The sequence below is a fragment of the Salvelinus sp. IW2-2015 genome, linkage group LG4q.1:29, assembly GCF_002910315.2.
Source record: "Salvelinus sp. IW2-2015 linkage group LG4q.1:29, ASM291031v2, whole genome shotgun sequence".
Lineage (NCBI taxonomy): Eukaryota > Metazoa > Chordata > Actinopteri > Salmoniformes > Salmonidae > Salvelinus > Salvelinus sp. IW2-2015.
In genome coordinates, this window is record NC_036842.1 from 43,423,715 (window position 1) to 43,441,028 (window position 17,314).

The window sequence follows — 17,314 nt, forward strand, 5'->3', positions numbered from 1 at the left end:
TCGCATTTAAACAGTGTTACACAAAAGTGTTTAGTTATGTGTTCAGATCCTAAACACTTGGTTTTACAGTGAAAGCAATTCCCTTAGGAATTCACGTTACATCCCTACATTGATTGTATTGATGGAAAAAACTTGATTTACCCTGTGTACACACATTTCATTCTCGCTCACAATCAAGGACGGCTGTGTATTCCCTCCAGCAGTGAAGTGTAGCACTCTGTAGCCATGTTGGAGACTGTCCTACTGGACTCTGTGCCGGTCCCTACTTACTCTGTAGCCATGTGAGACCGTCCTACTGGACTCTGTGCCGGTCCCTACTTACTCTGTAGCCATGTCAGACTGTCCTACTGGACTCTGTGCCGGTCCCTACTTACTCTGTAGCCATTGAGACTGTCCTACTGGACTCTGTGCCGGTCCCTACTACTTCGTAGCCATGTGAGACTGTCCTACTGGACTCTCTGCCGGTCCCTACTTACTCTGTAGCCATGTGAGACTGTCCTAATGGACTCTGTGCTGGTCCCTACTTGCCATGTGAGGCTGTCCTACTGACTCTGTGCCGGTCCCTACTTACTCTGTAGCCATGTGAGACTGTCCTACTGGACTCTGTGCCGGTCCCTACTTACTCTGTAGCCATGTGAGACTGTCCTACTGGACTCTGTGCCGGTCCCTACTTACTCTGTAGCCATGTGAGACTGTCCTACTGGACTCTGTGCCGGTCCCTACTTACTCTGTAGCCATGTGAGACTGTCCTACTGGACTCTGTGCCGGTCCCTACTTACTCTGTAGCCATGTGAGGCTGTCCTACTGGACTCTGTGCCGGTCCCTACTTACTCTGTAGCCATGTGAGACTGTCCTACTGGACTCTGTGCCGGTCCCTATTTAAAAGTAATAGATTTTTGAGAAATAGCATCCATACACGGCGGCTGCTTCATCAATGTATTTTTCAATGTTATGCTTTTTAAATATATTCCATTCTCCTTTCTCTTGTTTATATTATGGCTATATTCCCACTAACACTCCTTTATGTAATCAAGCTTTTTAAAATGTGCATTTTTCTGTCTTTATAATAATAATAATAAAACTAATATTTCATTTGTACCGAGCATTTCCCACGCTCAATGCACATGTGAAGGCTGTTGGTGTTTGCTGTGCGCAAATCATTTGATCGCTGGATCTTGATTTCATTTATTCCCTTTTATTCATGAAAAAAAAAGCTGATACTGGCCTTTAGTATTTACAATTTGTTGAAGATATTTGAGCTTAATTAAAATGTATTTATATTATGGTGTTTCCATTCCAAGAAAAAACAATATACATTTTACAGTAGCCTATGTATTGCCTACCTAAAACCTCCATTTATCGTAGAAAGTAGAATATAAACTATATATAGGCTACTGTGGGTGGGGTAGGCTAAATAATGACAACTGAATAGGCCTAATTAAAATAATAGTGATAAAGGAAATGATCAATGCTAGGCAGAGAATGCCCAGAGCTTGTGGCTGAGCATTACCAGAGCAAAATTAGAGGTCAAATTACGCTCTGCTCCTCGCTCCACACTTGCCCACTTACACACTCTGGCATTCAAAAGCAGCACGGTTTTAGGCTATCAAAGAACTGTCAATCATATCAATGGATGGCTGCAGGAATCATTACACGGTCTGACGAGCTGCATAACAAATGAGGCCTAATTAGGCAAAGAACAATTAAGCCATTTTAAAGAGATACTAAGTTATTCAAATAATAGACGGCGTGGTTCAAACGCAATCATTCCAAGAGGCTACTTTTTTCTATAACTTGTCCTTGTGGTAAAAAATGATGTGGGTAAAACAAAGTGAGAATTAAAAGTARGAATCTCGGAGCATCGTAGCACCACTAGGTGCAAAAACTCGACTTACCCAGTTGCGGCCCAATTTTTGGAAGCAAACCATTSGATTTCGTCCCTACGTTATATCGGCATCGAACATGTCACCCTCCCTAGGAGAGGGGGTGAACCTCGACAATTTARTGTTAAAATGAGAGGCTGCCTGGATCTTTAATTAAAAGACCATTGCTTCTCTCGCTCTCAACGCAGACTTTGATCTGAAGCCATTCTTGTGATTGTGATTTTGCTATTGTAGGCCTATGTTGCTAAATTGTATCTATAAATCGTATGCTATCCATTCATGTTTTTGGTACGTTATTTTTATATCTGAGAATTAACCAATGATATCAGGCCACACCCGGCCATGATTACAGACACGTATGTGTGTCCTTTGACACTATATAAACTAGTGACCTGCAGTGTTTGTCATTAWACCCTGATGAAGACAGCTTGTCTGTTGAAACATTGGATATTAGGTTATAKWTTTTTTGCATCTGAGCTCCTAGAGTGTGCGGCTCTCCTTAAKKWTTTTCAAGTGTTCTACTCCGCTAGCCAGCACCTCGCCTAAACAGGTGTGCGTTTCTTTCGACCTCTAGATGACTTTTTTTTGTTTTGCCTTGAGCTTCAGGGTTTTTGTATTTTCATGTATTTTTATGCTAAAGATGCGGCAATGGCTTCGGACTTTTGTGAACGCACTAGACTAAAGTACAGAGGCGTCACACGCCTCATACAATATGCATTAACCAAATCCAAAACGAGAGCTCTCCAAAACTTTGCAAGAAATAGAATTTCCTCTAAGGGTCCATGATCAACATATYAACATTTTTTGTTATTGTTGAAGAGGCCCTGATAGAGCACTYTCAGATTGTGAAAAACATACTTCTGTAACTTCAGTCAGAAAATGTTTTGCTCTCTCTCTCTAAATCCACAGGGAAGGTCCAGAGAAAGAGAGATTCTCTATGTCTCGTCCCTTTCTTCCGATGTGCATCATTGTTCCATTTCATCATCTTGTGCATAGCTGCGAGAGGAGAGCGCACGCTTGTCACAGGCATTGGRGGGAGCGCTTCTCTTCTCATAAACCCCCAGGGACACCATGTGCAGCTCACTGTCGCTCTCATTCTCCCCACTTTGATCAAAGCACACAGAACACAGGGAGCAGTCATTCTCCCACAGGCCACATTCTCTGACTGCAGCACCCTGACRGAGACAATCAAAGGAACTGAATACAGATGTAGTGGGCAGTGGTTCATTTGACATGTATATACGATCATATAAATGCCTCACGTGCGGCTTAGCAATACGACGAAGCAATTAGCCTATTAAAAGGTTTATCTGACTCCATAAAGATGATTTAGCAATATGCAATAACACTACAGTTGAGTTACAGTAATAGGCAATGTCTGAGAATGGAATTCTAAATACAAGTGTATTTCATTACTTTGTCAAATGAATAGATTCATATAAAAGGAATACCCTTAAACAAGGCAATACTGACATTAACAAAGCATAATTCTAGGCATGAACAAAGAGATGCCTACTAGGCCAGAGGCCTAGGAAATGAGAATTGATCATACGACCTTCCTCCATTAACTGGAAACGGGATAAGAGAGAGAAAAAGCATTTCATTCCAACTATAACATCTGAAACTGTAACCTTTCAACCCAAAACCAACCGCCATTCACCAATCAAACCATGCCAAGTTTACAGTAACCTAAACACTCCCAGGCCCTATCTCCACAGGGGGCCACATCATTTAAGAGCTTGTGTGGGGGGATTAGACCAATGTAAATAAAACAGAAATCCCGAGAGGACAATAAAACCTCAGAGAAATTTAGAGTTCACCCTGTCCAGATTCAAGTTCAACACAGAAATCATCCACCATATAGACAGCATCAGAGTTACCCTAGTGAACAGTAACTACAGAGATCACACATCCATATAGACAGCATCAGAGTTATCCTCAGAGAACAGTTACCACAGAGATCATACACCCATATAGATACCATCAGAGTTATCCCTAGTGAACAGTAACTACAGAGATCATACATCCATATAGATACCATCAGAGTTATCCCTAGTGAACAGTTACTACAGAGATCATACCCCCATATAGATACCATCAGAGTTATCCTCAGAGAACAGTTACTACAGAGATCAACAATCCATATAGACAGCATCAGTTATCCAGTGAACAGTAACTACAGAGGTCATACATCCATATAGATAGCATCAGAGTTATCCTCAGTGAACAGTTACCACAGAGACCATACATCCATATAGACAGCATCAGAGTTATCCTAGAGACAGTTACTACAGAGATCATACCATCCATATAGATACCATCAGAGTTATCCCCAGAGAACAGTTACTACAGAGATCAAACACCATATAGACAGCATCAGTTATCCCTAGTGAACAGTAACTACAGAGATCACACATCCATATAGACAGCATCAGTTATCCCTAGTGAACATAACTACAGAGTCATACATCCATATAGACACGCATCAGATTATCCTAGTGAACATTAACTACAGAGAGCAATCATCCATATAGACAGCATCAGTTATCCCAAGTGAACAGTACTACAGAGATCACACATCCATATGAACAGCATCAGTTATCCTAGTGAACAGTAACTACAGAGATCATACATATATAGACAGCATCGTTATCCCTAGTGAACAGTAACTACAGAGACACACACCATATAGCACAGCATGGTTATCCCTAGGAACAGTAACTACAGAGATCATACATCCATATAGACTGCATCGGTTATCCCTAGTGAACATTAACTACAGAGATCAAACATCCATATAGACAGCATCAGTTATCCCTAGTGAACAGTAAACTACAGAGATCATACATCCATATAGACGCATCAGTTATCCCTAGTGAACATTAACTACAGAGATCACACATCATATAGACAGCATCAGTTATCCCTAGTGAACAGCAACTACAGAGATCATACATCCATATAGACGCATCAGTATCCCTAGTGAACAGTAACTACAGAGATCATACATCCATATAGACAGCATCAGTTATCCCTAGTGAACAGTAACTACAGAGATATACATCCATATAGACGCATCAGTTTATCCCTAGTGAACATTAACTACAGAGATCACACATCCATATAGACAGCATCAGTTATCCCTAGTGAACAGTAACTACAGAGATCATACATCCATATAGACAGCATCGTTATCCCTAGTGAACAGTAACTACAGAGATCACACATCCATATAGACAGCATCAGTTATCCCTAGTGAACAGTAACTACAGAGATCATACACCATATAGACGCATCGAGTTATCCCTAGTGAACATTAACTACAGAGATCACACATCATATAGACAGCATCAAGTTACCCTAGTGAACAGTACTACAGAGATCATACTCCTATAGACTGCATCAGTTATCCTAGTGAACATTAACTACAGAGATCACACATCCATATAGACAGCATCAGTTATCCCTAGTGAACAAACTACAGAGATCATACATCCATATAGACAGCATCAGGTAATCCCAGTGAACAGTAACTACAGAGACATACAATCCTATATAGACAGCATCAGTTATCCCTAGTGAACAGTAACTACAGAGATTATACATCCATATAGACTGCATCAGTTATCCCTAGGAACATAACTCGACAGAGCATCCCATATAACAGCATCAAGTATCCCTAGTGAACAGTAACTACAGAGATCATACATCCATATAGACTGCATCAGAGTTATCCTCAGTGAACACGTTTTAGAAAGGATAATTATATAGTAATCCATGGTTGGTATCTATCACTCAGTCCTCTGGATACTGTAACAGAGATACATTTTGGCTGCTCAGAGGGCATTGTCCTTTGTTTCTGGACCATTTGCCATGCAATGGTTTAAACAGGGAGAAATATAGGACAGCATAACCCCTGGGCTTTCAGTTGTACTATAGTTGTACAATAGTTTTATTTCATATTGGTGAGCTGTTACTGGATGGTTATTACAATAACAAATTAATGTTGTGGCTCTGTCAAAAATCGACACTCCGGAAACCTCTGAATATGTCATTCAGAATATTTTTMGGGGGACTGTACAGGTTGATGTTTAAATTCTAACATTGTGTCTATTTTGGGCAAATCAATGTTCGTCTGAAAGTTTGCCTACTTGGGAAACAGGACAACAAATCTAGAAGTGCACACTGATGACTAAACTAAAACAGAATGGACATACAACAACTTCGTCTAAACAGTAATAGGCATTCGTTGTCCGTCCTTTGAATTGAAAATAATAGGTATGAGTGACCCTGACAGTTCTATATAGCCTAGAGCTATATTTATTTATTTCCTTACTTTCCTCATCACTTTTGTTATGAGATGATGAGAGTCAGTGTGACAGTTTATTTGCACCCACAGGGTTGTTTGAACTGTGAAGTGATTCAATGCTAGAAATAGTCACTCGCACTGTCCGTGGTACACTTCTCTGCGAGAATAAGGCTAGATAACAAACCAYGGTTGGGATCAATTTATTATCAGAAATGCACACCGCATTGAAATTCAATTTGAATTTGATTTGCCTCGTTGAATTAATTCAAAAATGGACTTAAATGGAATTGAGTGATTTTTCCCGAAGGAAGTTCAATTGAAATGCATTGAATTGGTATCAAGTATAGAGCTATCAGAAGCCTAACCTTGAAATAMAAATTGCTTTCCAAAAACCTTTTGAAGATATGACGCGCTCCTGCAAATCTGTGAAAAGCTGACTGACTGCGAATAATAAACACACTGTTAAATAGTCATGACTCAAATGCATAAACAGATCCATTTTGTTGATGTGTTGAGGGAACAGAGAGCACCATCTTCCTGCACACAACTGGGGCACATTGACATTACTTTTTTAATTGGGTCGCTCGGCTATTATGACTGCATGTGGATGCTCTTGTTTGTCTTATTTCTCGGGGAAATCGTCCGGGGAAAACCACTCCTTCTCTTGAGCCTGCCCTTAACGTGGAGGGAGAAGGCTTTGAAGTGCTTTGTGGAGCGCTGAGGGTTTTTCTGCCATGTAAATAATGCAGCCGCTATGAGCCTTCAGAGAGTATTCTCACACCCCTTGACTTATTCCACATTTTGTTGTGTTACAGCCTGAATTCAAATGGATTAAATCAAATGAAAATCTCACGCATCTACACACAAAACTAAAAATATGAAGAGTGGTACTCAGTGATGTGTTGGATTTTCCCCATACATAACGCTTTGTATTCAGGACATGGTTAATTTTTCTTTGACACATTTTTTGGCAGTATTACTGTAGTGCCTTATCGTAAACAGGATGCATGTTTTGTAATATTTCTATTCTGTGCAGGCTTCCTTCTTTTCAATCTGTCATTTAGGTCAGTATTGTGGAGTAAATACAATGCTGTTGATCCATCCTCAATGTTCTCCAATCACAGCCATTAAACTCTGTAACTGTTTTAAAGTCACCATTGGCCTCATGGTGACATCCCTGAGAGGTTTCCTTCCTCTCCGGCAACTGAGTTAGGAAGGATYCCTTTATCTTTGTAGTGACTGGGTGTATTGAAACACCATCCAAAGTGTTATTACTAACTTCACCATGCTCGATGTTTGCTTCTTCTTTCACAAATATATATCAATAGTTGCCCTTTGCGAGGGACTGGAAAACATCCCTGGTCTTTGTGGTTGAATGTGTGTTTGATAATTGTATGGGGTACKGAGATGAGTTGGTCATTAAAAAAATATTACTATTATTGCACACAGAGCCCATGCAACGTATTATGTGACTTGTTAAGCAAATATTTATTCCTGAACTCATTTAGGCTTGCCATAACAAAAGGGGTTTACACRACATTTCAARTTTTAATCRATTTTAAATTCAGACGGTAACATTACAAAATGTGGAAAAAGTGTGAATACTTTCTGAAGGCACTGTATCTCCAGCACCATGCTCATATTCAGTTCCCATCCGGCAGGCCGCCCACGCACGCTAATGTAGCCGTTTTAGAGAGAATGCTAATGAAAAGTCTTGCCACCAGTTTCCCCAGCTGTCAATCAACCAGATCAACCCACATTGCTCTTTCTCGCTCTACTGCAGGGTTTCCCAAACCCGTTTCTCGGGACACCAAGGGGTGCCCATTTGGGTTTCTGCCCTAACACTACACAGCTGATTCAAATAATCAACTAATCATCAAGCTGTGATCATTTGAATCAGTTGTGTAGTGTTAGGGGGAAAAAAGTAAACGTGCACCACTTGGGGTCCTTAGGACCGAATTTAGGAAACACTGCTCCACTGGTTGTAAAGTTTTGGTCCCATGTTTCATGAGCTGAAATAAAAGAACCCAGAATTTTTCACAAATGTGAAAATGTGTTTATTTCCCTGTGTGTGAACATTTCTCCTTTGCCAAGATAATCCATCCAGCTGACAGGTGTGGCATATCAAGAAGCTAATTAAACAGCATGATCATTACACAGGTGCACCTTGTGCCGGGGACAATAAAAGGCCACTTTAAAATGTGCAGTTTTGTCACACAACACAATGCCACAGATGTCTCAAATTTTGAGGGAGCGTGCAATTGGCATGCAGACTGTAGGAATGTCCACCTGAGTTGTTGCCAGAGAATTTAATGTTAATTTCTCTACCATAAGCCTCCTGCAACGTCATTTTAGAGAATTTMGCAGTACGTCCAACTGGCATCACAACCGCAGACCACTTGTAAACACGCCAGCCCAGGACCTCCAAATACGGCTTCTTCACCTGTGGGATSGTCTGAGACTAGACACCAGATGAAACGGAGGTGTATTTCTGTCTGTAATAAAGTAATTTTGTGGGGAAAAACTCATTCTGATTGGCTGCGCCCCTGCCCAGTCATGTGAAATCCATAGATTAGGGCCTAACAAATGTATTTCAATTGACTGAATTCCTATAATGAACTGTAACTCAGTAAAATCGTTGAAATGGTTCCAGGTAGCGTTTACATTTTTGTTCAGTATAGATGATGCACGTATGAACTACACACTGACACATCCAGATCAAAGCGGGAGGTTTAAAAAAGACTTACTAGTTGCCAAAGTTCCAGAYCATGTCTTTCACTGTGTGCTATGTGATAGTTACTAAAATAAAATGGTTCCCTTGGTAATATTTTKTTTTCAAAGCTAAGAAATTCACTTCAGCGGGAGGGTAGTTGAGAGAGGACAGCGCTGGTGACTTCCAAGCCATGGCAACAAGAGACATGCGGGACTCAGTGCCCAACAGGCTTAAACTAGATTATTTACAAGAGTTTTCATGAATAAGTGAAGATTTAAAATATATATATTTATTTAACCATTATTGAACTAGGCAAGTTATTAAAAACGATTTAACTTAAATATAGCTGCTCTCTTGAAGCTCAAAGAGATCTCACAATATTTATTTTGACATCAAAATAAATCACCCAGGAATATGAAATTATTTTATTWCTACTACTTAAGAGTGCAAAGGCCTCCTTTTGAAACCTTTTGGTCATACCTTGATGGCGTAGTTGACCAACGGATCCTTGGCGTAGGAGGCAGTGTAGTAAACAGAGTCTCCGGCTTCGCAGCAGGGCTTCCCTGTTGTCAGCCTGAAGTGCGACCAGCTGTCCGTGCCAAAGCGCAGGTGGTCCTTCTGCCCGGCCATAAAGCGGTCCTCGCACTTCCCCGCCAGCTTCCTCAACGTGTCCGTGTGCAGCCCCCGGATGCGACCCACCACCTCCTCCCAGCTGTCCATGCCATTGTAGAGGGCCTGCCTCTGGGGCTTGCTGCTCCCGCCACACCCACCCACCCTGGCCGTGGTCCGAGCCTTACCCGCCAGGGACTCTGCACTGTGGCAGCCCCGCCGCTCCCGCCCCGTGGTGGCGCTGGGTGCCGAGGCCAGGCACGACAGGCTGTTGGCCCCTCGACCCTTGTTGACGGCCGCCACAGGTCTCTCCAGGGAGTCCCCACTCTCCTGGTCATGAGGGCGGGCCTCAGAGCTGAGCGAGGAGCTGTGGCTGCCCGTCTCCCAGGTGGAGTCCAGGTCGTACAGGGGGTTGGCCACGCTCAGGTTGGTACCCCCGGGTTTCGCCTCACGCTTGGGCCTCAGAGGGAGCTCCTTTCCCAGGCTGGAGGTCTCTGTGCTGGGGCGGGCTACCGACTTCTTGGGCAGCGGCGGCGGAGTGGCTTTGGAGGCCTCCTCGTCCAAGTCGGCCAGGGTGTCATCCGAAGCCTTGACGTTCCGTGGTTGCTTCAGCGGGATCATGTTGGCTCTGGATTGACCTGCGAAAGGAAAGAGAGATTACAACAACAATGCACGTTTCAAACATCAACAGTTCAGCATCACCAAGTTATTGAGCCAAACGATTCGCCTGTATAGAGAACCTAAGACATCCGACAACCCTATTCCTCTGACAGTATTCTCATACTTTAGTTCTCATGTACAGCAGCTACATATGCTGCCTAGTTCCTCCCTGCGATAGGTCCTGGGGCAAATTCAGGACACCAACCAGAACAGAACAGCTGGTAGTAAGTCTATCCAACTAGCCACCATGTGGTTCGAAAGTAAATCTCTCCTCAAGTGGTTTTCAGAGAGGCTTAAGGAGGCACTTGGAAAGTGATTTTGTCAGCGGGCTTTAGTTAACAGTGCCCTAATTTTGTCCACCATGGCAGAAATCCCTAGATCCCTCAAGCTTTTCTCCAGAGTGATGGTTCGGTGGGGGTCCCTAGTCAGGGTGAAAAGGACCACAGAAAACTCACACAGCTTGAGTGACGGGAATTAAAAAGCATTAAAAATAACCATTGTGTCACTCGTCAGAGAAAGTGTATTGTAGACTTCGATGCATACACTTCAGGGAACTGTAAAAAAATTACATAATTGTAAGACGTTAAAAGTTGTAGGCTTGTGCTTGTTCTGAAACCTTTCTCATCTTCCTTGGACATTTTGGTTAGGCCTGGAATTTCATTAAACACTGCATGAGATTTCTTGATGTTAAAACTGAAAACATCTGTTCGTACACACCAATCCAAAATACTCTTGGCTGCCTTATCATTTAGACGCTAAATAGGCTACCAAAGATCTGAATATCGCRTGAAGGGAATAAAGCAAGCCTCCTATCACTCGTGTAAGATTCTGTCCAAGACTGGGAGGCCTGTATCCATCATCTTGTCTAAGAACCAAGATATGGAGTAATGAGCACTGAGGATCAGATGGAAATAAGAGACACATTTTTTTTTTAAAGGAAAATAACAGTATTTAACATTTCCCCTTGCAAATCCGTTGTAATCCCGCTAAAGACAACAATCTTTAGCCTAATCCAAATGTATGAATGACCCTGCCACTAATGCTCTTGCTACTACTTTCACTTGGAAAATCCTCCTGAAACGTGTACACACACACACCGATGATTTTCAGATCTATGTACAGAAGCAGTGTTTCCATCTGTTCCTGGAGGATCCCCCAGGGMTTTTTTTTCTTTCTATTTTTGTTTTAGCCCAGCARTAACCCATTTGATTCAACTAAGTTAAACACCGAGCATTTGATCAGTTGAATCKGGTGTGCTGGGCTGGAACAAATATGTGCAATTGACACGGTACTAGGCCAAAAGTGAAAATGGCTTTAAGTGACCAATTTCTAGATTTAGTCCTATAACACTGGGCTCTCCAGCTGCACGGTGACATGATGCTTCTGCTTCTTGGAGAGTCTACCTCACCAACTCAGGAGGGATTGCTCTGCTATTGCCCATGCCTAGCTATATGAYTCACTGGTGTGTGTGTGTGTGTGTGTGTGTTTGCGCATGTATTTTAAAAGGAGAATGTGAGTGAGTGTGTGTGTTTATGTGTCTGTGTGATGGTGCATGTGCGAAGGGGGCAGACCTGACAACCCTGTCCAACTTTTTAAGGAGTACAAGACGCGTGCGGCAAATTGGAGATTCAACTCGCACGCATAGCACGTGCCGAATTGGGGTTTTCTTTCCATGCTCGTGCTGTTTGTGAGGGATCGCAATTATAGAATTGTACCAGATCAAGTCTATAAAAGGTTGGAARACTTTCTTTCTGACAGCATTCCATTTACACATATGGTCAAAGTCACTAACAAGATCTAGTTAGAAAGAACACACAAAGGGCCTTCATTCTTTGAGTTTTTTAAAAAACATTTTATTAAACAAATAATAACAAGTTATTTGTTCAGGAACAAAATGTACAAACGTCTTATCCACAATAAAAATTTGAAAAAACTCTGACGTGATAAGAACAAATGTTTGAAGCAGAACATCAGTAACAAATAAACATATCCATACTAAAAACGAAAAAGCTATGATAGGAAACAGTGGGTGAGAACAAATCTTCTGGAGACCTTCAAACGTTCAGGAAACCATTTCCTAGACAGATTTGCCTGGTAGCTAGAATATTTGTCCTTATTCAGCAGGGTATCAGGGTAGACTTCTCTGTGGCAAACAGTTCCTCTGGCAATCATTGAAGCKTTCTTGGTAACGAGGGCCTGCACTGGTAATGAGGCTCTGAACTGGGTTTTGATCTTGGAAACGAGACTGAATATTAGTTCGCTGTCTGCATTGCTGTGGAATATGACCAATACCCCAGCATCACAGCCCGAAGGTGGGAGTAGACCAGGCTMACCCCCCTTTTCATTGTGCCGATTTCTCTCCGGAAATTTCTCTCCAGAATTTTTTATTTATTTCACCTTTCTTTAACCAGGTAGGCCAGTTGAYAACAAGTTCTCATTTACAACTGCGACCTGGCCAAYATAAYGCAAAGCAGTGCGACAAAAACAACAGAGTTACACATGGGATAAACAAACGTACAGTCAATAACACAATAGAAAACTCTATATACAGTGTGTGCAAATGTAGTAAGATTAGGGACGTAAGGCAATAAATAGGCCGTAGTGGTGAAATAATTACAATTTAGCATTAACACTGGAGTGATAGATGTGTGCAGAAGATGAATGTGCAAGTAGAGATACTGGTGTGCAAAGGAGCAAAAATAAATAACATGGGGATGAGGTAGTTGGGTGGGCTGTTTACAGATGGGCTGTGTACAGGTGCAGTGATCGGTAAGCTGCTCTGACAGCTGATGCTTAAAGTTAGTGAGGGAGATATAAGTCTCCAGCTTGAGTGAAATAATGCAGCCGTGAAAAAGTTGAGGGATGAGAACTTGTCAGCGACCACTGCAATGTCAGCGACCACAGCAATTTCAGCGACCACTGCAATGACAGCGACCACAGCATGCTGGAGGAGCACATCTCCAAATGGACATTTCAGCAACATGTAGTCTACTGCATAAGAAAATACGTTTCTGACATCTGCATAGAAGGTCTTCAGATCCAGCTTGCCTTGGCCCCCATGTTAAGTCTCTATGGTAGAGGAACGCTTCTCACCTCTCAAAACAGGGCCAATTGCTAGGGCCAGCTCACAAGTATTGGCTTTTTAGACACGGTTCCTAATCAACACTAAAAGCAAAATCATTTTGAAAAGACAAAAACAACAACAAATGATCGCATAGACACAGACCGGCTACACAAAGCTTAATTAGGCTACCGCAAAGGGAATCTGTCCGCTAGAAGAGTCCGGTGTTTCAGCCTATGTAAAAGTGCCCATTGTATTTCTTGACATCATTTCAGATTTTCCAAAATGATACAATCTCAAATCTAGGTAAAAGGCATTTTAGAAGCGTTGCCTCTAATACCGGACACTCATTCATTCTTCATCGCYCAGTCTTCTAAACTCGACTCCATTTAATGCCAAGATGTTTACATTTATTTTTTGATTAAACTTTTGTAATGGTTTTTGTGACGTGGATGATAATTACAGTCTATCAGGTTGCGTGATCCTTGTAATGTTACGTGGAAAATAAAGCTAATGGGACGCAGAATTAAATGTATAGTTGAAGACGGAAGTTTACATACACTTAGGTTGGAATCATTAAAACTTGTTTTTCAACCACTCCACAAATTTCTTGTTAATTAACAAACTATAGTTTTGGCAAGTCGGTTAGAACACCTACTTTATACATGACACAAGTAATTTTTACAACAATTGTTTACAGACAGATTATTTCACTGTATCACAATTCCAGTGGGTCAGAAGTTTACATACAGTAAGTTGACTGTGCCTTTAAACAGCTTGGAAAATTCCAGAAAATTATGTCATGGCTTTAGAAGCTTCTGATAGGCTAATTGACATGATTTGGGTCAATTGGAGGTGTACCTGTGGATATATTTCAAGGCCTACCTTCAAACTCAGTGCCTCTTTGCTTGACATCATGGGAAAATCTAAAGAAATCAAGCCAAAAAAAATGTAGACCTCCACAAGTCTGGTTCATCCTTGGGAGCCGTTTCAAAATGCCTGAAGGTACCACGTTCATCTGTACGAACAATAGTACGCAAATATAAACACCACGGGACCACGCAGCCGCCATAACCGCTCAGGAAGGAGACGCATTCTGTCTCCTAGAGATAACGTATGTGAGAAAAGTGCAAATCAACCCAGAACAACAGCAAAGGACCTTGTGAAGATGCTGGAGGAAACAGGTACAAAAGTATCTATATCCACAGTAAAACGAGTCCTATATCGACAAACCTGAAAGGCTGCTCAGCAAGGAAGAAGCCACTGCTCCAAAACCGCCATGAAAATTCCAGACTACGGTTTGCAAACTGCACATGGGGACAAAGATGGTACTTTTTGGAGAAATGTCCTCTGGTCTGATGAAACAAAAATAGAACTGTTTGGCCATAATGACCATTGTTATGTTTGGAGGAAAAAGGCGGAGGCTTGCAAGCCGAAGAACACCATCCAACGGTGAAGCACGGGGGTGGCAGACATCATGTTGTTGGGGTTCTTTGCTGTAGGAGGGACTGGTGCACTTCACGAAATAGATGGCATCATGAGGATGGACAATTATGTGGATATTTAAGCAACATCTCAAGACATCAGTCAGGAAGTTAAAGCTTGGTTACAAATGGGTCTTCAAATGGACAATGACCCCAAGTATACTTCCAAAGTTGTGGCAAAATGGCTTAAGGACAACAAAGTCAAGGTATTGGAGTGGCCATCACAAAGCCCTGACCACAAAGCCCTGAAGATTTGTGAGCAGAACTGAAAAAGCGTGTGCGAGCAAGGAGCCTACAAACCTGACTCAGTTACACCAGCCTCTGTCAGGAGGAATGGGCAAAATTCACCCAACTTATTGTGGGAAGCTTGTGGAAGGCTTCCTGAAATATTTGACGCAAGTTAAACAATTTAAAGGCAATGCTACCAATACTAATACTAATTGTATGTAAACTTCTGACCCACTGGGAATGTGATGAAATAAATAAAAGCTGAAATAAATAATTCTCTATTATTATTCTGACATTTCACATTCTTAAAATAAAGTGGTGATCCAAACTGACCTAAGACAGTAAAAATGTCCTATGGTTAAATGTCAGGAATTGTGAAAAAACTGAGTTTAAATGTATTTGGAAAAGMTGTATGCAAACTTCCGACTTCAACTGTATGTCACACTTGCACAAATGCGACCAGTTCTTTTTCGTATTTACATTTTATTTATTTCACTAGCAAATGCGTGTGAACTGCTGGCAATTTAGAGCCCACTGAATGTCAATCTTATGTTCTCTAACGTTAGCTTGAAACAATTAGTGTTTACCTTTCCACAACAGAGTCAAAAAGGGATTCGTTCCTGTGCTTACGTACAGCTGACAGTCAGCAAACTCTGCATCACAACAAACAGGAGGAGGGGCAGACACAGGGTAGCTACGTCCAATAATAATGTATTAATCTCCATGTCCGTTGGCACAAACTCCGCACATGTCTGTGTGTTGCAGCTCGAGAATCGGGCTGTTAGATTTACTCAGTGGATTTATTTTTTATTAAAATGTTTTTAAAAATATATATAAATCAGGCCCTATTAATTTCTGCAAACTTTTAACTCGGATCTGGTACCTGCGTACATGGACAGAGAATTGCGTAGTTGGTACGCAAAATGCGTGCATGTTGGCAGGTCTGAGGTTGGTGTAGGCGAACACTTGCAGTGCTGTAACAGTGCATGCAGATCTGGTACGTGTTGTGTATTAAAGTGTGTGTGTGTGTGTGTGTGTGTGTGTGTGTGTGTGTGTGTGTGTGTGTCAGACTGAGATATATTATCACCCTCACCATGCTTGTCTTCTCACACTGCAGGACTTAACAGTTATGACAATCTTAAATGGATCCAAGAATCCGGGTAATAGATTCTAGATTGGATTGTTTTATGGATGGCTTGAGAAGGCAATGGGCTATACTCCAGTGGGTAGAGACATTTCAAGAACAACGCATATACAGTGGGGAGAACAAGTATTTGATACACTGCCGATTTTGCAGGTTTTCCTACTTACAAAGCATGTAGAGGTCTGTAATTTTTATCATAGGTACACTTAGTCTGTGAGAGACGGAATCTAAAACAAAAATCACGTTGTATGATTTTTAAGTAATTAATTTGCATTTTATTGCATGACATCAGTATTTGATACATCAGAAAAGCAGAACTTAATATTTGGTACAGAAACCTTTGTTTGCAACTACAGAGATCATACGTTTCCTTTAGTTCTTGACCAGGTTTGCACACACTGCAGCAGGGATTTTGGCCCACTCCTCCATACAGACCTTCTCCAGATCTTTCAGGTTTCGGGGCTGTCGCTGGGCAATACGGACTTTCAGCTCCCTCCAAAGATTTTCATATGGGGTCAGTCTGGAGACTGGCTAGGCCACTCCAGGACCTTGAGATGCTTCTTACGGAGCCACTCCTTAGTTGCCCTGGCTGTGTGTTTCGGGTCGTTGTCATGCTGGAAGACCCAGCCACGACCCATCTTCAATGGCTCTTACTGAGGGAAGGAGGTTGTTGGCAAGATCTCGCGATACATGGCCCCATCCATCCTCCCTCAATACGGTGCAGTCCCAAAACAGTCACTGCTCTAGGAGGAGATCTGCATGGGGGAAGGAATGGGCCAAATACCAGCAACAGTGTGTGAAAACCTTGTGAAGACTTACAGAAAACGTTTGACCTCGTCATGCCACAAAGGGTGTATAACAAAGTATTGAGATAAACTTTTGTTATGATCAAATACTTATTTTCCACCATAATTTGCAAATAAATTCCATATAAAAATCCTACAATGTGATTTTCTGGATTTTTTTCTCTCATTTTGTCTGTCATATGTTGAAGTGTACCTAATGATGAAATTACAGGCCTCTCTCATCTTTTAAGTGGGAGAACTTGCGACAATTGGTGGCTGACTAAATACTTTTTTGCCCCACTGTATATATACACACACACACACACACACACAACACACACACACACACATATATATATATGTTCAAAGCAAAAGGTAGCACATATACAGTGGGCGAGAAACAAGTAAATTTGATACACTGCCGATTTTTGAAGGTTT

At 41.7% G+C, this 17,314-nt stretch overlaps 1 protein-coding gene across 2 annotated transcripts in view; it reads right to left on the bottom strand.

The window, feature by feature from the left end:
* Positions 1–17,314, bottom strand: part of peak1 (pseudopodium-enriched atypical kinase 1) — a 250,762-nt gene that overhangs the window by 9,523 nt on the left and 223,925 nt on the right. For both annotated transcript variants that reach the window (XM_070442912.1, XM_023984743.2), the window contains one exon: positions 9,386–10,152. In XM_070442912.1, coding sequence (XP_070299013.1) covers positions 9,386–10,152 — 767 coding nt within the window. The remainder of the gene's footprint in view (positions 1–9,385; positions 10,153–17,314) is intronic.